This window comes from Acipenser ruthenus, chromosome 12, assembly GCF_902713425.1.
Source record: "Acipenser ruthenus chromosome 12, fAciRut3.2 maternal haplotype, whole genome shotgun sequence".
NCBI classification, from domain to species: domain Eukaryota; kingdom Metazoa; phylum Chordata; class Actinopteri; order Acipenseriformes; family Acipenseridae; genus Acipenser; species Acipenser ruthenus.
Window position 1 is genome coordinate 5,592,186 of NC_081200.1, and position 23,310 is coordinate 5,615,495.

Sequence of the window (23,310 nt, forward strand, 5' to 3'; positions counted from 1 at the left end):
ATTAAGACTGAAAAATGGATCTGTCAATGTATTATGCAGTAACGCTATTTCAGTAGGGTGTTTAAATGCATTGACACTTTACAACATTTGAAACCTTTTAAAACAAGAAAAACCTTGCCTCGTCCAATTCTAAAATACTTAAGGATGATCCAGTCTGCTGATGAAACTCTTCTACTGTAAAAAGAGCAGTGTAATATCTGTGTTCCTCCATCTCTTCAGCTACAGCGTTTAAGGAAAGAGACAGAATGCATACAATTATTATTAGTGTTATTATTTATTACTGCTGTTATTAGCAGCAGCTGTTTAATACAGTTGAAATAGAACTAACTTCAAAACACTTTGGCCCGATAGAAATACAGTACCTGCTGAAAAAAAGATAGCTTACAGCAGCTGTAAAATGACCTACAGCCACAACTTTTATTCACACTTCACACTGGTTCTCATGCCTCTTCTCACCACAAAAGGATATTAATACTCTCCCCCCCCCCCCCCCCCCCCCGCCACCCCAAAGCAAACTTCATTGCAATCAAGAACGTGATGAACTTTCACCATGTTGAATCCCTCAGGATGTTGACTACTACCTGAAGAATGAGCAGGGTCCACTTACTGTATCATTGTATATTTAAAAAAAAAAAATGATCTAACCAGTCAGACTCAGCCCTTCTTCATCCATCAGCATGTTTGACTCCATTAAGGGTATTTGAAGTGAAGAGGCCAAAGACATCGATCCACATTGCTGTACAGGAGTTCTGGAAAGAAAATGCAACAGCTCAAAAACAATACTGGTTTAATAGTGAAACAAAGAACAAAGGCGATGATGATTTTTTTTTTTTTTTTTAACTCTATGTAAAAAAATTAATAATTTAAATTGGTTAATATCTTCTATCAATTGCTTTGAATAACCTTACTGGTCTTGTTACTTTTAGTACACAAATCAACACAGCAAAAAAACTGTGTGTTTTTAATGTATGACAAAGCGATTGTATCATGTAGACACCTGCTATGTCACTTCCTCCACCAGTGAATCTGAAGGGGGACAATTTCTCTCAGTCTGTATTCCAAGGTTGTACTGCTAAGAGTCCCAATTCAATCCTAATAATTGGATTGTTCACTACTGCTCAAAAACGACATCACAATGCCATTGTCTGAAAGGAAATGTAAACGCAACATTCCTGCTCTCCAGAGTCAAAACACCAACCACAGATAATAAACCTTTCCTGGAACAATGATGCTAATCAAAACTTGAAAACCAACTACTCTATTGAACAGTAATTAAACAGTAGGTTAACTTCAGTAAAAGTAATCAGCCATTTGTAGCTGGTACAAACTGTATCCGTACATCAAAAGAAAAAAAACCCAATGTGGGCCGTAACTATGGGGAACATGTATCACTACTGACAATTAGACATGAGGTTTTTTGCCTTCCCTTCTTTAATAGTGCTAGTTGTCCCCATGACTGCACATAAACAACATTGATGGTAAAGTAATGCAAGATAAACTATGCATAATAAAACGTAATGTTCCCTTTGAAAGAGTCATTATCTCACAAAAACAAAAATGTCTGATGGCTGGTCAATCTTGCAAAAATACACAGGAAGACCAAAAACATGTAATATACTCTCTTATTTTTTGTATTTATGATACACAGCAGTTTTCCACATTATATATATATATATATATATATATATATATATATATATATATATATATAATTTTGTACACACACACACACACACACACACAATCTATAGGGTTGCATAACAAAAAAAAGTGAAAGAAAATATGCAGAAATTCATTTTCCATACCTTCTATGCTTTTTTAATAGCAGTCTCTCCATATAACTCAGACTGTGTTCACTGAACTCAATGTCGACTGGTTTTCTTGCATCTGACAGGTCTGCTTGAACTGCAGATACCCCTGTGAACACTGAAAAGAATTAAGCATTTATAATTTAGATTCTTGGTCTGGTTGGCAAGCTGAGTTGTTTATTGCAATCTAGCAACACTATACTGGAACCTAGGTGCCAGAGACTGTTGCCAAAAAGATAAAGGCAGCATTAAAATAAAATGTTACAGATTGGTTCTGAAACAAAAATAAAAAAAACTTCACAGGTTCACAGGTGGAGGCCAATGGTAAGGTAATTGTGTCCTCATTAGGGCAATTTCTTTCATCGGTGTAAACTGGGAGCTTCCACAGCAAAGGGTTTGAATACTTATGCAAGCAAGATATTTCAGTTTTTTATTTTTCTTAAAAATATTTCCCAACATAAAACCAATGTCACCTTACAATAATTGATTTTGAGTTTCAGTATTTTAAAATAAAATATCAAACAGAACGAAATTTCAATGTACCATTTGTAATTCAGTAATATGAGAGAATTGGTCAGGGGTCTGAATACTTTTGCAAGGCACTGTATATATATATATATAAACACGTGCTTAAAAGTGGTCCTTAAACCTTTTTTTTCATCCATGCCTAAGTGATCTTTAAACATTTTCTTTTTATAATGCAAATAGTATAATCTGTTTGCAGATCAGCTAAAACTAACACATTATGACAAACAATAGAGTCCGACCCTTGGAGAATGAAAAACTGGAACATCAGCATCGGTGATAAACTTGTTTTGCAAATCAAAAAGAGACAAAGACATATTAAAAAGGCGAGAAGCTTTTAAATCGGTCTTATCTTGTACTTCAGTAAAGAACATGCCAATATTGGCCAGTGCCAGGCTTTCAGCCAGTCTTCCTAATCACAGAAAAACATTATCCGGGGAGTTTGAAGAAGCAATAAAAGGGAATGCATACATTTTATTCTGAGATGGTGGTTACATTCTTAATGACAATTGCTTTTCATTTATACATAGTAATAAAGAATCCCATCAAAGGGAATACCACATTAATGTCTGCCTAATCCATTGTTAATTATGGTCATGTAGCTTCCATCCACTAAATTGTAGCCTCCAGCTACAACTATTAGCATATTACAAACTAGATATGCACTAAATATAAAATCTCGCACAACACGTAAAATCATACATTAAAGTCATTTTGAATGGATTGCTGAGATCAGCCATAATACTTAATCAGTGAATCGTCTTGATTCTAGCACAAGTAAACCAGATTTATTTTTTTTGGGGGGGGGGGGGGGGGGGGGAGCGGTTCTTCCATTTGTGGTTGATGATACAAAAAACACATGACGGGAAAAAGGGGTTCAAAAGGGTTGTTACATTTCCAAGAAGCGCTACACACAGTAACCTATGCCCTATATAATGAGTTTTCAAAAATGACCTTTTGCATATTTTTTCTCCACGCAGCGAATTACCTTGACAAATAAGGTATAATTTTAAAACTTGTTTCAAGTGCTTTCTGTGCTAAAAACAAATTAATTGCAGCAAGAGGTCATGCAACCCCCACCCCCCCCTCCTTAGTCCATATGGGCTAAATGACAACTTTACCAGTCTGGAGTACTTAAGGAGCTTTAATGTCAACATGAAGACAGTTAAGTGGAGAGCTCTACTCACAGCCTATATTATGCAAAGAGATGGCAAAGCCATAGACACAGGCAATCACATCTATGCTGACATATATTTTAGCACTGCTCCTCACTGTTGCATTCCTCTTTGCAAAAGCCCTCATGTTGACATGTATCTGCAGGACACGAAGCACATGTCATCATTCCCGAGTAGTTAACTGTAACAGGGCGAGCAGCCCTGTACATTGTTTTGTTTATTTATTTTTAGAACGGGGTACCCCTCCGCCCCTGTGTTATTTTGTATTTGTTTATTATAATTTTGTATTGTATTTTATATGACGGCGAGTGCCGCAGGATTTATTATTTATGTATTTAGGACGGCGTAGCCGAATGTTTGTTTATTATTTAGTAGCGTGGATGGGAAGCCCCATCCACACAGTATTTAAAAACTCGTGCAGAAGGTGGCCATCTCCCGAATTAATTAAGTGATTAATTTTGTTGCTAATCGGGAGATGGTCACCTGAATATAAAAAGCCTGCAGCTCTCCAGCTCGAGGTGGGTGTTTGGAGCGAGAGGAGAGAACGAGAGGAGAGAAACAAAACGAAACTTAAAACTCCAGGACCAGTGAAGGCATCTGCTCAGCCTGACCTGGGTTTTGTTATTTATTTTGTGTTCGAGATTTATTTTTGTTTACTTGTTTTATTTCTGCTCTGCGAGCAAGTGTTTATTTTTGTTTAAATATTTATTTTTGGTTTATTTAAATAAAACGGCGCCCGCGCCACTGCACCGTACCTTTTGTTTTTGTTGTGCCTTCTTCTGGTCTGACGTCACCACTCGTCATCCCTGTCACATTCACATTCCATTTGCATGCCTTAACTCTAAATCAATCATGAACCGTAACCTGTACATTCATATGTAATGTTCTTAAAAGAACAACGAATGAATACACTGTAGATAATAATGTGTCCCATTGGTATCCTGTACTAAGCCTAGACACTTTCACTTTAGATCAGAGCGACACCTACTAAGAATGATGTTGGCTGGACCCTTGCCTTTCAATAACAGAATGTGGGTGTGGGTAATGAAACTGGAGAGATTTCTCCAGTGATGACAACTGCAAAACTTTCAAGGAAAAAAACCTCTCTCCAACCTGACATGCTTTTTTATATTTTATTATTCAGACATTTTTTTTTTTGAATAAATGATAACTTTATGCTTTCTATTATAAGGAAACCGCTGAAATAATGATGTTGTTAGAAACCCTTAGGGATCCTTGACAAGGATGACATTTTTATAAATCTTTACAACTAGGCTCACACCCAGTCTGACAAGAACAACTTTAATGTAAAAATGGAGGTTTCTTTTCACCAACACATTACTGTGAGAAAGGATTTTAAATATCTTTGGAAAGTATGTGAATTAATTTTGAAAATTGATCTTTCCAAAGATGCATTCTACATTTTCTCATAACCTTCACTTGTATTTTAAGCTATTTTAAAGTCCAATACATGTTTATGATAATTGTACTCACATCAATTCTAAATTACTTTTGTTCTGGAACATCAAAAGTACATTGTAGACATATTTTTCAATATTTAGGGGAGATGTGAATAAGCTTTGTTAGAGAGATGGTCAAATCTGCTGTTAAGCAATTTGTGTTGGAATTACTTTTAGGAATGTGATGGTTAGTGCTGTAATGTACTTTTTTTTTTTTTACTTGAGGCAGCTACTATTATGATGTAATAAAGAACAACCTGGCTAGATGTTGAGTTGTATTAATTAGCCATGGAATAAAAAAGGAAGTACTAAGAGACAAGGATTATAATACTCTATTAAGGTGGTTGTTTTGTATTGCTAGCTACAAAAAGGAATTCCAGGACAGTAACATATATAAAATACTCCATGTAGAAAAACAAACTGCTATGTCAGGAATATTCTGCATATACCTGGTACAGCTTCATAGGGCCTCCATGCTTGGTCATTGTTTTCTTTTCCGGTTCTCCATTCCATCAACACTTGTTGAAAAGACTTTGCGGATTCTTCCTCATCAAAACTACCACTTAACAATAAACCTTTGTCCTGGTTACTTTTCCTGATGCTTTGGACCTCAAAATAATTTCCATGATCCAAGATTGAAACCTAAAACAAAAGGATAAAAATAACCATTAAAAAGGTAGGCTTGTATTTTAAGTTTGATGCAAATGAGTTTGCAGCTTTCATAGTCAATATATTAAGCGCCTTGTTCTACTCAACCAGTAATGACTCTATCAGCAATTTGTTGCAAATATTATTACTATAGCCTTCAAAATGCCGTAATTGTTAGATGAATAAATATGTTTTTGGTTTTTTTCTTGGTTCTTGGCTTTTCTTTTTTTTTTTCATGATGTTTGCAATTAAAATGAGTAGTGTTTGAAACACAATCTTAAAGCAACTAATTTGGTTTATTCATGCAAGTCAGACCATATTGTAATTAGATCCATTAAATCTAATTTGGGTTATCCTGGTCATTGTAATGAAATTTTCCTTTGTAGTACATCTATTTTCAAATTAACATTACGGTATCTGAAACATGCAAATTAGGCATACTTTCTCCTTAATGCATTGATTCTTTATGGAAAATTCGTCAAGTTAAGTTCATATCAAACTCAAGATTTCTGTGCCAACTTAGCCTCTTTTGCATATGGTTATATTCCATTCAATTTCCATTGGTGCATGCTGTTTTTTGTGCATTCCCATTTGAGTTTGTAATGGGAAGTTTTATGTTGCTTAATTCCACTGAAGTTGATCATATCTCTTCATTTACACAGTGAATGGACAGGTTGATCTTACCACACTAATGGCAGTATACAAAGGAGGCGAAAAGCAAAAAAAAAGCAGACAAAAGGGGGCACAGACTATAGCGTATCTGATTAGTGATGAGAGGGCAGCCATTGCTCCACCTCTTGAACCTCACAAAGGCAACAATTCAGCTCCAGGTTTATTCATAAGAAAAGCTATTTTTAGAGATTGGAAAATAACATAACATCAAAAAATATAAAAACTATTTTGAAAGTATATTTTATAGTACAGACCAATGAGATGTGTCTTTAAAATGGAGTAAAATGCATACATATTGTTAAAGTTACAGCTATTACTGTTTATCCAAGAGCTGTACTTTATTATTAATACAATGAACTACCTCTGCATCTGTGTTCTTTTTCGGTGGAGGGAGAAGATTTCTCACAGGTGACTGCTTCTCCTCAACAACATCCTTCTGTTTGCTTTTCACAGAAGATTCTTCAGGATCAATTTGTTTTTTAAATTGACTAACAACATCTAATGTGCTGATGGAAGTCTGGATCTCCATCTGTTAGGCAAGCGATACAGATATAAATTAAAGATGAACTTCAAGTTCTTCAAGTACCGGTACATTTAATTAAAAATCAAATTCATCTTTATTTATTTTTTTTACAATAACTGTCATTAATCTATAGATAATACAAAGGCAGTAGGACACAATTAATCTCTGTTCAATAAAGACATTGTAAGTTTATTTCAGTGTTATTTATAGAAAAAGAAGGAAGCCACCATACTGTATAACTGCTTGTTGTTGAGCATACAGCATGCATGTCTATTGTTGTATTTTTTCTTTAGTAAAATGTGTCATATTAAAACTAAACTTCTTTTAGCAATTTCATTAATTTTGCAATAACTTTACTGATAAAAATGTTGAGGTATACTGCAACTGAAGTCCTTTTTAAAAAGGACAAATGTTCCCATGTCTTGTAATATAATTTGAAGATAAAGTGGCTTCCAGACAGATAGAGACCCAATGGATCTTGATGATGACTTTGTATTTTCTAAGCATAAAACCCTATTTTCAGGGACTGCAAATAACAAATGTGGTGCTTTATTAACATTACTTACATACTTTACTAGATTTTAAATATACACATATAATATATACTGGTATATAGATATAAAAACAGACCTCAGAATATATGTATATCTTAAAATAGACTACAAAGTATACCAATACAAGTCCCTCTAGTATAAATGTAAGTATACAATAATTAACCTTCCTGCTTCAATCACCTAATGTACAATATTAATAAACTGTACAAATGCCTGAAAACATATTCTGATTGACTTTGTTTTTCGTACTGCGGGCAAAATACATTATTCCTTAAATTAACAACAGATGACCTAGATGGTTAATATATTTAGCATTTTCCATTAATATATACAGTAGCTTTCCCCTTAAGCATGGAATCTAAGATTATAAACTGAATCAGACAAAATATTTTTTTTTAAGTTTCATGTTGTATAAAATATAAACTAGTGTCAATAAAGCCTTTGTTACTTGTTGCAACACTTCTAAATGTGCCAATGAACATATTCACTACAGCTGTAGCTGTATGAATTTACCATCAAGGCTTGATGGAGATAAAGAATAATTCACTGTGGATGTGGATACAAGCACATATCAGCTCTCCCCAGGAAAGACCATTGCTGAAGACTTTCCAAAAGGGAAGTCAATAATCGTCCTAGCGATAATGTTTCTCTGTGCCAGAAATGGTGTTGCAAGATTATTGATGTGATTACTGACATTTCAGGCTATGGCCAACATGAGGGGATACCACGGGGAGTTGTTGGACCCAAACATGTCAACACAGTATTGATAACAATGGACATGTAACCCTGCTACAATTTCAAAATATTCAGTGTTATTTTTTCATTGAAGTCTGTTAGAGGTACAGGCTAGTACGTGTTACCAATTACAGTATATCATTTAAAGGAATGTTTTTTATTTAAAATGTATTCCCCTCCAACAGTGGGGACCATAAACTTAACCTGAAGCCCTTTTAACATTTTTAAAGTGCTGTTGACAGTTTTTTTTTGTTTGTTTGTTTTGTTTGTTTTTAAAACATATCTATATTAAAATATACTTCAGCAAAATATGTTTCAACACCAATCAGCATAATGTTCATGCTGATAATTAATTGACTAGTTAATATGCATCAGAGAGAGAGAGAGAGAGAGAGAGAGAGAGAGAGAGAGAGTGAGTTGTGTTTAAATATTTAAGCTTTTTTTCTCCGTATAAGCCCAAGTACCAATACATTGTAATCAGACCCCAAAGAATTATATAAACATGTCCAATGCAACATGATTGTGCGACACTATAGTTTTAAATGTAAGGACAAACATATTATATTAAATTACACTGTATTTATATTACTTTTTACATTTAGTTTGACTGACAAATGCACTGTAAAGAGCTATGACTAAGAACTTAATTCTGCGAGCGTTGGGTTGAGTTTCAAATTCTGTGGAGAGCACATGGGGTATAACTACACATCTTTTCAGATCAAAAACTTGTCAACTGTGACTGCCAGCAAGAAACAGTACCCACTTTTAATTCTCCAGTAAGTGTTTAGAGAAAGTCTTTTGCCTACTGTACACGATTAGAGAAGATGAAACCTTTAACATACCAGCGTGTGAGTGAAATACAAATTCTTTCATGGTCCAAAGGCAAATGCTGTGCTAATAGTCTGGATTTCTATGGCACCTGAAGAATCCTTTTATTTCAGTGTTGGAATAAAGAAAAAGCCGACATTGTACCTGGTTATTGTGTTAGAGAGTGTATTGGCAAGTAAAACGATGTTGAAAAGCAAATCAATACAACCTGCCAGAGATATGATTTGCAGCTTTCACTTAACGGTGTATAACGTTTTGTGCTCTTCATCATACCAAATCTATTAAAAAAAAAAAATAAAAAAAAAAAAAAGCTGCAAGGAAAATGTTGAAAAAGTTGTATATCCCTCTTGAAAGGGTATTAGCAACATTTACAGGTATACATGACTATTTATCTTGATAACGTTTCTCTTTTCTGCTTCTTTTTTTAATCTCAATATATCCTAAGATACTAAGGGAGTGAACAAAAAGTGTGCTTTATAGTTTTTTGCTTGACAAATAGCTGAGGAGGATACTAAAAAACATTGTGTTCTTTTTAAAATACAAATATTTTTAAGACGGAATACTGATACCAAAAGGTCTAGTCCTGAAGCCTACCCTCACATGAGCCGGTACAGTCATTATAGCCACTCATTTTTATTCCATAATCAGGTATCAGGCAATCCCCGGCATAATCGTAACTGGACAGATAACTATGTTTATAATTGACACAGCAGGCAGTTGTGGGTGTTATTGCTAATCACAGGCCAGCATTTTGTCATGTGCATGTTGTAAGCTCTATCGCATTGACTAGTCAGACGTCAGTATTCTATCACATGGACAGCAACACAAATTTCTACAGAGTGTATCATGTCTGGGATTTTCACAATTTTGTCAGGCTTCAATTACAGCTTACTCTTTAAGGTTCATATTTAATATCAATTTGATATCATACCCGACACATGTCAATAGATGATTCTGAGAGCTGTTCTTTTCCCATAAAACTGTGACCCAGAGCCTGCACTGAAGACAGCATAAGAATGATGTAGTATAGAAGCATTTCCTGAATATGGGTGAAAAGATCAATTACAATACTCGCCTGTTTATCGACCAGTGAATAAATAGGCTGTGAAACTTAATCGCTTTGATATTTAGCATAAGTTTTCTCTGTCCCTGAAATGACACGCTTAATAGGCATATCCTTCTTGTCAGTTCCACACAAGTGGTTCTGTGAATTAATTTTAGCTTCATCATATACTGGATGATTTGTGTTCAAAATAAATAAATAAATACAATTCTATGACTTAAAATATAACTGTTCTTTAGTTTGTGCAGCTATTCACAAACAAAGCTGTTCCATTTTACCTGAGAATAGAATAGAATAGAATAGAATAGAACAGAATTCCAACTGAGAAACAGAGTAGGGGCTAGAGGCAGGAGCAGAGCAGTAGATCAACCTGACAAACTAGACCCAGATACACTGTTTGCAATTCCTGTTGATTTCCTAGGAGATTCTGTCAACACATACAAGCAGAAGTGTTAACCAGAGGCATAATAGCCTGCAATGAGTAGTATATCCTAGTTAGGGAGATCTCAGCCTGCGTAATCAGAAGTGAGTAATAATGGCATTGGGTCATTGCCATTGCCATTTATATTTATATTATATATACACACACACACACACACACATGCATATATATCATTTTAATATATTTATTTTCATATATTTAACCAAAAATGGTAAAATAATGAATGTAGTTATGCAAAGAAGCTGAACCACATGCCGTGTCACATGTCTAGCAAATAATTACTGAAGATTGAAAGTGGCATATACTGTAAGTGGGTGTTATGTGGTTAGACAAATCAGTGTTCATGCTGCTTAACCCTAATGGCAGGGTTAGAATATGGAGGAAATCTCACAAAGCAATATGCCTGGTTTACTTTGTGCCAGCTGTCTAAGGTTTTGGGAGCAAAGCAATCATTTTGGCATGCTCTTCTTGTCATGGATTTAAAACTCTTATTCACATGGGGAGTTGTGATGATATCGGCATGTGAGCTATGAAGCAGAAGGATTTCATCTAGTAAATTGCAATGATATTTCTTTTACAGAAGTAATGCAGCACAAACTGAGCAAACACTATTTTATTATTATTTGTTTATTTAGCAGACGCCTTTATCCAAGGCGACTTACAGAGACTAGGGTGTGTGAACTATGCATCAGCTGCAGAGTCACTTACAATTACGTCTCACCCAAAAGACGGAGCACAAGGAGGTTAAGTGACTTGCTCAGGGTCACACAATGAGTCAGTGGCTGAGGTGGGATTTGAACCGGGGACCTCCTGGTTACAAGCCCTTTTCTTTAACCACTGGACCACACAGCCTCCTATGTACTGTTAAAAAATGAATTGTTCTTGCAGTCTTTGCTCGATTGTCCTGGAATTGTATTTTACCTTAAATACCCTCAGCAGATTAAAGGTTCAGAGCTGACATAACAAACTAAGGACTGCCCGTGCTACGATTCTTCAGGCTAAATTAATTTTTCTGAAGCGCTGTCAGTGACTCAGGGAGGGGAAAGGTTAGGCACATGTGGAGACACGTGATTCTTTAAAGGACAATCTCTTAAAGGTTGGATTACAGAGAACATTTGATTTATTTTCGGTATCTTTTTATTTTAGAATATTTATTATTTAATAATATTAACAGGGCATCTGATGCAAGCAGATTGTGAAGCAGCAGTCATGATGTTTCACTATACACTAAGCACCATTTTTATGTCAATGCATTACTCTAATGGAAAGTTATATATATTACAGTATATGATTGTCTCAGTATGTCAGCCTACTACAGCTGATGTTGCAACACCCAAGCAATATATATTTAGAAAATCTTATTTTGCAGATTCATTTCATGTTGTCTAGATCAGAGGTAGGCAACCCTGGTCCCAGAGTGCCACAATCCTGCAGGCTTTGTAGGTATCTCTTAATCATCAATTGCTAAATACCTGGAACACATGATAATTCTGACCAATTAAGCCAATCACTGAATCAATTAGGGTTTGGGTAGAACAAAAAACAGTAGTGTCTGTGGCACTCCAGGACCAGGGTTGCCTACCCCTGGTCTACATATTCAGTTCTCTATCTGAACTCTAAATCCATATCACAATAAATGTGTGGGCCTTGTTTTGGCACTGCTTTTTCCCCCATGTGTATGTCACAATTATTACAAATGATGAATTTCCAGTATATTCTTTACCTGTAGAGGTATCATTCTGTGGAGTTTCAGTGCCCCCTTCTGGTGGAATTTGGCAAAGCAGCTGACACAATAATCTTCTCCACATTCCATACACACCTAAAAAATATGTTAATTTAAGATTTTCCAAAAACATTAAATTAAATGTTACATTTTTATCACAATGCTTGGATTATTTGCTAACATGTGAGTGAGGGTTATATTGCTTTTTTTTTTCTTTTTAAAGAATCAATTTTAAAAGTAACCAAACATTCAGTCCATGTTATAAGCTCCACAGGCCCCTGCCAATGCGAAGTACATCCCCTGTGTACTTGCAGTCCTGTGCCCTTCCTGACGGGCTTCATACTTGGCAGGCTAAACATGGCAGCCTGTCTCTCGTTTCTGTAAGGACGAAATGCATCTTTATTTCACAGCTGTGGCCATAATTGCCTCTCAACGCCATGCAAAAAGCATTATTGCATGAAATAAAAAATGAATTAAAAAAATGAACTAATCTACCCAAGTACTGTAACAGAATTCATTTTTTTGTTTGTTTGTTTGTTTATAATGCAGATAAAAACTGCACTGCTAGTGCTGTGTGGTATATCCTGTTTAATGCCACATGCATTTCTCATCATTGCACTGTACTGCCACTAGGCTAAAACATCAGATTATAGTCTTTCTAATTCTGATCAGATTAGTTAAAAAAAAAAAAAAACTGAATAAATCAGTTACAAGAAATACAATTTTACTTCCAAGTAAAATGTTTTGTCAAAGTGGGGCTTTCACAAATGCACAATGTCAGGTCAATGTAACAATGTAGCAATACAATTATCATATCATTTTTATTTTGATGTTTTCATAAAAGATGTCACTTACCAAGCCAGCCTTTTTTGATTCACATTGCCCACATATTTTTCCTTGCAGTTTGGGTTTTCCACTTCTGACCATTCCTACTGGTGAACGATAGCTCTCTGGTGGCTTCCGCAATTCTGAAGCAAAACCTCATTTTAAAATGTATAGAATTTTTAAATTGAAACCAAATATGTAAAGGCCATTTTGTAAGTAATAATGTTCCAACTTCAGTAAAACAAATAATAATTTTCTAGAAAATGCAATTTAAAAAGGTGTTGAATTTAAAAAGGTACAACATACATACCTTCAGATTGGTCTTTGAGTATTTTTATCTTCACTTTTCCAGCAGATAACTGTATAAAATAAGCAATAACATCTATAAGATATTACCCCCTCTAGTGGTTATTTTAGTTTATGTTTTTCTATAGAACTATATAAAGGACATTCTCGCCTTTTGAAGGTTGTTCTCTTTATTTTGAGGTGCTCCGTGTGGATGGGTAGCTAGGGCACCAGCTTGCCCTGATCTCCAATGAAATCCTCCCGATTTTCTTAAAAAAACAAAACAAAGTGGGTGTACTTAGACATTCTGTAATTTCATATACTTTCTCCACACTAAAGATTATTCTTTACATGTCATACATTATCTAGGATATATATACAGTACTGTGCCACTGTGTTTATATTTATGTTTCAAACTATAAAACATTTTAGCTAGAAGCATGTAAAGATTATATATATATATATATATATATATGTATATGTATATGTATAGGTATATGTATTTGTGCTAGTGCATTTTAAACTGCACTTATTCCTGGAAATTATAGCCCTGCACCTGTCAATAACAACTCTACCCATTAAGAAGTTAATTGCCTAGAAATTTCCATGAGGATAAACAGTAATTCAGAAAATTCAGCTCACTGTTGCCAAAAATTCCACTTAATCTACAGCAATTCACAAGCGGTAAGCAGCATGGAACATGTTATCTTCCCACTTTTCATTTATGATGAACCTTTTGGGCCATTTGACTAAATGAGCTCTCTGTCTCAGAACAGAATGGATTATCATCAAAATACGGAACAGCTGTTTCAACAGACAGTGTTTTGATTATATCGTGGTGACCCAAGTTTATGAAAAAGCATGTGTACTTCATAATATGCATAATCACCCATGAGGATAAACGGACCACATTATCACATCATAAAAAAACTTCCGCACTGACAAAGAATGCTTTTAAAGAGTCATAAACTAACTGCTCGACAAGTGTTTGATCTTCCCCCATTGCTGAATGAATTTGGCACCAGTAGTATCTTGCACAAGGCAAGCCAGACAGTTTTGGTTGCTTTGACACCTCGGACAGAAAACAGTCCATCTCATAAATCCAGCCGACAGGGGGCGAAACAGCGGACCAATTGAGCAATAGAGAGGGCCATCTAGGAACGAGAACAACCAATAAGAAACACCCCACATGGACTCGGGCACAGCCCAAAATAAACAAACTGACCTATCACAGGGTGGAAGTGAGAATCACAAAAGCAGCCGCGCGACTTTCAAAAGAAGTGCTTCACATACGGTGTGTATCCCACACTAGAAACAGGGCTCCAGGCAAGAGAAAGAATGCTCCTGGCATGAGACCTAAGGCTCCACACAGAGAAACAAGTCTCTGAACTTTGGCAATCAGGAGAAGTGCTTCTGAGGGGAAGTGGTGAGGTCTGAAATGAAATGAAAGCTAAACTGCTCTGAAGAAAGTTTCTGAAGTCATGGGAGCATAAGTGCTCGAATTCATGGAAGGCAAAGAAGAACCAATGTTCTGAAGAATGGCTAAAATCATCTTTTGAAGAGGGCCCTAGCTGTTTGCCCTACGAGAGACTGGAACAGTAAATGGGACACTGCCTTGATCTAAAAGCGTGTCTTAGTTTCCGTGAAAACGAACTGAAGCATAACCAGCAGCTGGGCCTAAGGTCATGTACTAGCTGTACAGAAGAATTGCAACAAAAACACTTCTACGAACTACATAACTTTTCAATTGCAACGCATTATCGTCTGATCAACAGAACTGTTTCCAGTTGGAAAACTATTTGTTTACTGCAATCTGACACAACACAATGCGTACTTCAAGCAAAGTACCGTTTTCTTTCATTGGAACTTCAGATCCAGAGAGGGAAGAAGCTGTGGTGTTCATCACCCAAGAAGATTGACATCTTCTTTGTGGAAAATCAATAAGTATTCAGCAAATTAAATACTTTATGACTCGAGCAATTAACTGTAACAAATGCTAGTTAGTGGATAAACTGTTCTAGGCATAGAATATAACGTCCTGTTTTAGAGTGTGTAAGAAATGTATTTTGTTTGTTGAAATGTGCAACTCAAAAGAGTTACATCATAAATGCAGAGAATTTGATCATTGCCCCATTTCTGAGTTAATTTGAATATATAATCAATTGAGGTTGATAACATATTATTAGTTTGGTACATCATGTCTAAACTAAATTAACACGGTAAAATTAATTTGCTAAATTAGGTACTGGAATGTTGGATTCCGTTCTGAATGGAAAGTTGAATTAATTCTTGTGCATATTGTATTACAATGAGAAACGGGTATTGAAAATACTAATGCAAAGTATTTTCAATACTTTGTGTGATCAGCCACAATTAATACTAGTATATTAACCATGTACGCTAATGATGTTATGGTTGTTGTAATCGTTTGACTATGAAATCAATGAACTGTATACTATTCATGCATATCTCTAACCAATCACCTTTCCTTTCTGTAATATTAGATTAGTTGTGCAACCCTTTTTATTCTTAAACAATTCTGACACGTTGTGTGAATGTCGGCTATTGTCAAGGGAATGCGAGTTCTACGTGATCCAGAACATAAATATGGTATGTATCATTTCTTACATTTTGACGTCCCTGTGTGGGCGACTAGACTAATTTATATTTAAATAAATTGTATACCTAATTCACTACAATATAGAGCCATGATAATTTGGTTGTTAATAGTCTACTACATGTTTTTGTTGGTCCACAGAGCAGATGTCAATCATAGATCAGCTGAATTCCTTGTGCTAATAATAGTGGTCAATAGTTTTTTGAGGTTTGTTTATTCTAAATATTCACATTACCAAACAATAGTTTAATTTTAACTTGTATCCAATACAGTGTCTTGATATATTCCCACTTGAAGAGGAGCTTATAAATACGGGAGCAGTGGATAAAGCAAATTCATTATTTAAACAAGCACTTTATTGGATACAAAAAAATGGCTTGGATAAATTAAGAGCCTCATGCCTCACAAGGCACCCAGGGCGTGCAGTAAGAATTGTCTTACCGCACACCCTGTCGTGGGTTATTTCCTACTTAACCTATAGTGCATTCAGTATGTTATTACTGCACAATGTATGAGCTTCTAAAAATAACATTGTCTAAATATCTATTAAAAACTTCATAGGATGAGAACATTTTATTTTGAGCTTGGTAGCTTGGTAGTGTATTTCCCTATGGAATGGAATTCTAGTGCAATGTATTATGACTGAGTATGTGAGTTTCATAACATGATATATGCACTGTACCTATACAGGCTATAAGTTTCATTATATAAATTATGCAGTCACATATTTGACATCCTCATGCCTCTAATGGCTTCTTTAAAATGTAGGCCTATACAGTAGGAGACTTGATAGAAATTATGGTGATAACCTAATAAAAATGTTCTCCACTAAATTGTTTAAGTGGCAATACGATGGGGAACCAAAATAATTTGCCTTAGAAATGTGCTCTTACTTAATCACCTACACTACAGTAGTTCCACATGGAATTATACCCTGTAAATTGTAATAAAATTAACGTTCGATAAATCCAATAGTGGAAAAATAGAAAAGATATAGGAAAGATAGGTATCTATATTCAAAAGGACCAGCACACTGTGTCTGTGGTTATGCCTGTATATTTCTGTAATATATACTGCTGAATAAATTAAATGCAAAACAATAAGACTCTTTCACTTACTCTCGCTCATCTTTTTCTCTGCTCATGCTCAGTCTCAGCTGCTGAAGCCGACTCTCCATGTCTTTACTTTCCAGCTCTAGCTGGACTGTTTCTAATCGCATCTCTCTCACGTTTCTGTAAATGTTCAAACTAGAATTAGTCAAGAAAAATACATGATGCTCTATAGTACAGTAATCCATTTAATGATAGTAGTAATATTAGCTTTCCATTTTTCAGTACAAAATAAATGTATGAGGCCAAAATGACAGCTTCAACTGTAAAATGACTAAAAAATATCATAGATTTTGATCTGGTTAGGAATTAAACAAACTAATTCATTTAGTAAAAACACGTGATTATTTATTTATTTATATATACAGTATATATATATATATATATATATATATATATATATATATATATATATATATATATATATATATATATATACATATATATATATATATATATATATATATATAATGGATTTATGAGCATCATATTCAATATTAAATATTTGAAAAGGTATATATAATGATTGTCATTGCTTCATAGCAAAGGCACTTACCTGTTTTTTAATTTAACTGAATTAGGCTGGTTTGTGACAACGATAAAATCATTCAAATTCATGGCTTTTAATGGACTGATTTGTTCCGTGAATACAAAGCACCTTGAGAGAGGTTCCTTCTGTAAACATAATACACTGAGGTGAGTTAAAATCACACAGCTTACAGGGTGCCTGACAGAGAGCAGCAATGCTGCGGTATGCCACAGTTCACTGTATACTGTATTCTATTCAGAAGACATATATTGTTTGTCCTACCCTATTCATTAGGGCCACGAGATGGGTTTAGGCCAGGGGTTTTCAACCTTTTTTTGAAACTGTACCCCTTTTCTGGAGGTTTCAGCTCAAATACCGCTTTACAGTTTTTGCTCTACTGAACAGTACAACAGTTGCAATAAAATGGACAATAATCTGATGAACACCTTTCTTTTCCTCCCCGTTTATTTAATAATTATGTCACAACAGTTTGGGTGACAAACTGTTGGTTTAGGACAGAATAACAAACAGTAGGCTTAATTTAAGAATTGGGATGCACAGAATTGGGATGCACAGAATTAAGACATGTATTTAGTAATCTCTTTGGAAATAGTCGTATTCGCTTTCTATTTGGCAAAGTTTGTATACATAATACAATATTTATACTAACTAATTATGTGTGCCATTTAAAATATTTACCTCAAGATAAAACTATAATAACTACTAACAATGAGAAACGTTTTCATTAAAGCCAACATGAATATTATCCAAAGGGATTCAGTATAACTTTCTGTCGTTTTGCACTCTCTAGACTCCTGTTTTTTCTTCCTTTGTTTTATAAGCAATGTATCCACTTTATCAAACACCGAAAACAAAGTCAACCAGACGCTATTGCTGTTACTAAAATGCAGTCGCGCCTAATAAATAAAACAAAAAACGTCAAAGTATTATGATTAATAATTATATTTACCGGAGCATGTATACTTTACTTCTAAAAAATACAATAAGATTGCGCTTCCCTGTTTAGCAGTTGATCCAGTGGTTAAAGAAAGGGGGTTGTTACCAGGAGGTTCACCCCCAAGTCTCTGTAAGTCGCTTTGTATAAAAGCGTCTGCTAAATGACTAAATAATATTAATAATAATTAGTATTCAATTATACAACAAGTTGAAAACAGCTACGTTCATGAGCAGCACAGGGCGCTCTCCATAGGCACAATCGCCAGACGCTTGCTTCACCCACCCTAATTCTTGTCCACTCGATCGAAATCACGCATGCGTAAATACGGACATGCTATATTCTGGGGGTGGGGTGTTGTATCTGCAGTTCGCTTTTAGCTGTAAATAAAAAATGTAATATTTATGCAAAGTGGTTTAGAGATACTATATACTACTGTTAAAAAAAAAAAAAAAACATTTCATTTTTATTTGTGCATTTCTGAGTCGTGCTGCGTACCCCCTGACCCTTGAAGTACCCCCAGTTGAAACGCCCTTAAGGCTATATCCCTTCTCTTGTCTACTAGTATACTTCGTTTATTACTATATAATCATTGTTGGATATGTGCTATTAAAATGAGCACATTTGGTAAATGTTCATCTTTCAGAGCAGAACTAGCAATAGTGATAGTAGATATATGCAGATATTTGAATGCGATTAAACGTTGCTGCTTATGACACAACATAAAGCAAAATATTTTGATTTTCCTTGTGAAATAAGAAAACCTCATCCCTGTACTGCTACATAATGTAACTGTTGGAAACGTACTAGTCTATAATTAACTTGCCCTCGTTGAGAAGCTAACACCGAGCTCTCTGCTATTTAATAGTTTACCTTGCCAACCATGACACACACCTGTTCAGTAGGGAGCAAGGGTGCAAACAACACTGCAGTGTGCATGTAGTTTTCTTATTTCAGAAATGGAGCGTTTAATCATAGTCTATGACATGTAATCATGTCCAACTTCCGGCTACACAGTACAGTAGTACACCGCCGTAGTTGAGTTAACCAAGCAAAATAACTAGACATACAGTAGCTGTTTTTGATATTTATAAACTAAACAAACGAAAGCCGCAAAACAACAAAACCACGCGCATGTTAAATTAAATATAGGTGCAAACATCCGAGGTGTTTGTAAAGTCTATTTTTATTGATACACGTTTGACAACAAACAAAGTGCCACCCACCTCGCAATACATAGACATGTATTCTACAGTAACTCACACTAACTGGCGTTTGCACCGTCCAATTTTAAATCATTTTATTTTTAAAATAACATATATACTACTCTGTAGAAAGTCTCATTGATTACTGTTGTTCACTTACTTGTGTTTCTCCCTGTTTAACTTTGTTGTCAAGGAGGAGGCGCATAGACCGCTTGTATTACCATAGCAACTGCAAAACTCGCAAGAGATCATGGGCAGGATCTAGAAAGACAAGGGGAAACGGTGATTGGCTGGGTGGTAATTTATAAATATGTTTCTCTTAGTACATTTCAGACTATATTATATCAAGCTTCTAATTTAAATTTAAATGTATATATAAGAGAGCAAATAGAAATCAGAGCACCCGTTAAAATGATCTGTGAATCCCAATCGGTATAAGTGAGACTTAAAATTTAGACCAAAAAAAAAAGTTCAGTCGCCTAAATGAGACACTTGACAGGTTTGTAAGTTTGTATACTGCATTATATTTATTCTTATCACCAATGCCGTATGCCTCCATGTTTAGATTTTAACTACCAGCGCATAGCAGTGTGGAGTAGTGGTTAGGGCTCTGGACTCTTGACCGGAGGGTCGTGGGTTCAAATCCCGGTGGGGACACTGCTGCTGTACCCTTGAGCAAGGTACTTTACCTAGATTGCTCCAGTAAAAACCCAACTGTATAAATGGGTAATTGTATGTAAAAATAATGTGATATCTTGTAACAATTGTAAGTCGCCCTGGATAAGGGCGTCAGCTCAGAAATAAATAATAATAATAGCATTCTGGTACTTGTAGTCCGGCATCTCTGAAGACAGATTGGAGTCTCATAGTTAAAGAAATTGTGTGAGTCTACACTAGAATGTCGCTGGATGATGTGACTTATTGGTTTCCCGTTATATTACTGTTTACTAGCAGGACATAGTAAATGTTTTTGCAGAGATTGTGGAGCAATGTGGGGAAGTTCACTTTGCCAATGCCAGTACTATCCCTGCTCTGTGTATAATTATTAGTGGACTGAAGCTTCCAGTGCTTCCAATCCTGCACCTGTTATGAGCACTGAAATTATGTATTTAAAAATGTAAATTACTGGCTGGACTGAGAATGTATTCAGACCTTGGCTCCAGTTGGATCTTGCAGGTTTATAAAAGAGAGATTCCTAATGTATATTCACAGAATGTTTCAGGACTGCAAACCTAAGGCACTATTCCAAAGTCCTCATCCACCTCCTGTCTTCACAGAAAGACTATTCTAATTACCCAGCAAGGTAACCACTGCAATGGCCCAGCATCTCACCACTCAGGAGTTCAGATCTCATCTTGACAGACTGAGCTGGGATCCAAACCAACAAGATTTAGATACACAAGGTTAAGAACTTGTTCATTTGCCTACTATTTAATTGCATTCCCGTCCAGTAGACTTTTCAGCTGCAGAGATGCTATCCCAACCATGCTGCTGCATACAGATTAATACACCATCAGTATGTATGAAAACTCCTGCAAGCAGCCTGAATGCTGTTAACTGTTAATGCAGCAAAATAATCTATTACTGCATTTTCTTTTGTATTTTGTGCAATAGAAAAGTCATGGGATAAAGATTAAATTAATATTTAGGGAGGATAAGAAATAGAATTCAGTGAGCAGTTATTTTATTTATATAATTAGCTCCAAGCAAAGCAGTATGGGAAATTGTAATGCTTTATCATATACAAGTTGCTATTCTCAAGTTGCTGCAACAACCACGTACACTGATACAATGCAACCTGAATTACCAGTCGGCAAAGGGACTGCACAGTTGTGGCTGCGCATTCAAGGCATCTTTCATTCACTAAAAAAAATCTGTTGTTGAATTTCCTAGCTGGTAAGAGCAGGTGGCCACTTAGTTCAAGTCTGAGATGGCTGTAAATACAGAATTAACTAGTAGTTACGCAGTTGTTTGTTCTGTTAATGAGTATTAATGACTGTTTCATCATGTTCCTAAAACATTAGTACATTTACACATTAAAAACTAGATAATAACCTTATAATATGTATTTTACTGTTCATGTTGTGCAAACAGTGCAATGATGCTGATAAATCAGTGATGCAAATATGAATCCCCGATGATTCGTAAGCCCTCTGGACTTTTGTTAGATATGAAGATGTCAAAACACTTAATAGAAAATGCAATGTGAAACTAAGTCAAGCAGACGAACGTTTTGGCTGGCGCCTTCATCTGTGTACTAATGACGTGGTCTTGTCCAGGGTCTCTATACACTTCCAAATTATGAATGTCTTTCAATTATCAGATTGGAGAATGTAATGCCACCTTTTCATCTGCCACTGGGGCAGACTTGTAAGCAATATACAGATCGAGATCAAACTGATTTCACAGGGGACTTCAGGACTGTTGTACGATATTTGGATTCAAAAGCTACTCTTTCAAGGCCAATTCTTTTGGCAAGTTGGTGTGCATGCTTGTTGAAATAAAATACCTTTTACTCACTTTGAAACTCTTAACTCATTGTTGGAAGGTTAAACAGTCTGGCATTTCCAACCAGCTATAACAGAAGGAAATAGACTGACAGTGCCTCATATCCTTGCAGGTCTGTGATGTATGAATGGAACCTGATGACCTTAGAAAAGCAAGCCTGCTTTTATGACAGCTGACTTTTCAAACAGGGAAAAAGGGAGGCGTTAAACGAGCATGAAACTAATTTCGAGAGATAGCTGGCATTTGACAAGCAGATGAAGCACTTGAAGCCGTTCTTTATAGTGGCACTTTGCAGCAAGCAATTTATAAAATACTGGGAATGGCTGGAAAGTTTATGCAATCTGTTAACTTAATTAAGCTTCTCATTTTCCAGAGGACTCAGAGATGCCGTCATTGGACAAGTGGTTTAAAAAGAGCAGTACAAACTGGCTGTGCATGAAATTCAAAAGTGTCAACGCCAGGCTTACCAAATAATGAAAGAAATGGTTGAAATGATCACAAGGCTTGATGAATACATTCTTATATTATGCAATTTTGCTGACAGGTAGTTAAATGGCTTATTCACAGGACCTCTGAGCTGTCAGATATCATGAGTGCATCTGCTGGTTCCTATTAAATATCCACAGATAATGTGGGTGCTGAGTGTGAAATACTTGCTATGGCAAATTATATGTTTGAAATACCCATAGGCATGCCTGACATGGAGAATACTGCTAACCACACAGAAAGCCTGGAGGTTGACCCCAGAGCTTTAGCAGATTATAAGGAACAAATCTGGATGTAATTAGATGGTTTGAGTAGATGTGATGGCTACTTTTGTAAAGTCTTAAATTACATTGATACCAGTCTATTACTTATTGGCTTATGGTAAAAACCCTAAACTCTTTTCTTATATATATATTTTTATTTTCATAACCTTACTTTAAGTATTTGTCTTGCATGTACTGCCATCTAGGGGTGTATGTTATCTGCATACAGTATTATAGGGTTGTACTGCATCTCCTTTCACAGCTGTACACCCACTGTCATTCAATCCTGGACGTCTTTCAAGCAGAGACTGCACTAAATCACATGAAAGACTACAGTAATAATTAGCTGGCTGTGCCCCCCTGTGAACCGTA

General features: G+C 35.5%; 1 protein-coding gene across 7 annotated transcripts in view; it reads right to left on the minus strand.

The window, feature by feature from the left end:
* The window catches only part of zbbx (zinc finger, B-box domain containing), a 32,921-nt gene extending 12,980 nt beyond the window's left edge, over positions 1-19,941 (minus strand). For 2 of the 7 annotated variants that reach the window (XM_059034384.1, XM_059034379.1), the window contains exons 1-12: positions 19,842-19,940; positions 17,549-17,667; positions 17,002-17,115; positions 13,439-13,535; positions 13,292-13,340; positions 13,012-13,136; positions 12,157-12,252; positions 6,650-6,817; positions 5,418-5,610; positions 1,806-1,926; positions 646-749; positions 119-219 (exon numbers count right to left, since the gene is read on the minus strand). In XM_059034384.1, the coding sequence (XP_058890367.1) occupies positions 119-219; positions 646-749; positions 1,806-1,926; positions 5,418-5,610; positions 6,650-6,817; positions 12,157-12,252; positions 13,012-13,136; positions 13,292-13,340; positions 13,439-13,535; positions 17,002-17,115; positions 17,549-17,667; positions 19,842-19,886 (1,332 nt within the window). In that variant the 5' untranslated portion in view covers positions 19,887-19,940. The other 5 variants (XM_034028311.3, XM_059034382.1, XM_059034381.1 and 2 more) reach the window with 5 other exon arrangements.
* Between the last annotated feature and the right edge of the window lie 3,369 nt (positions 19,942-23,310).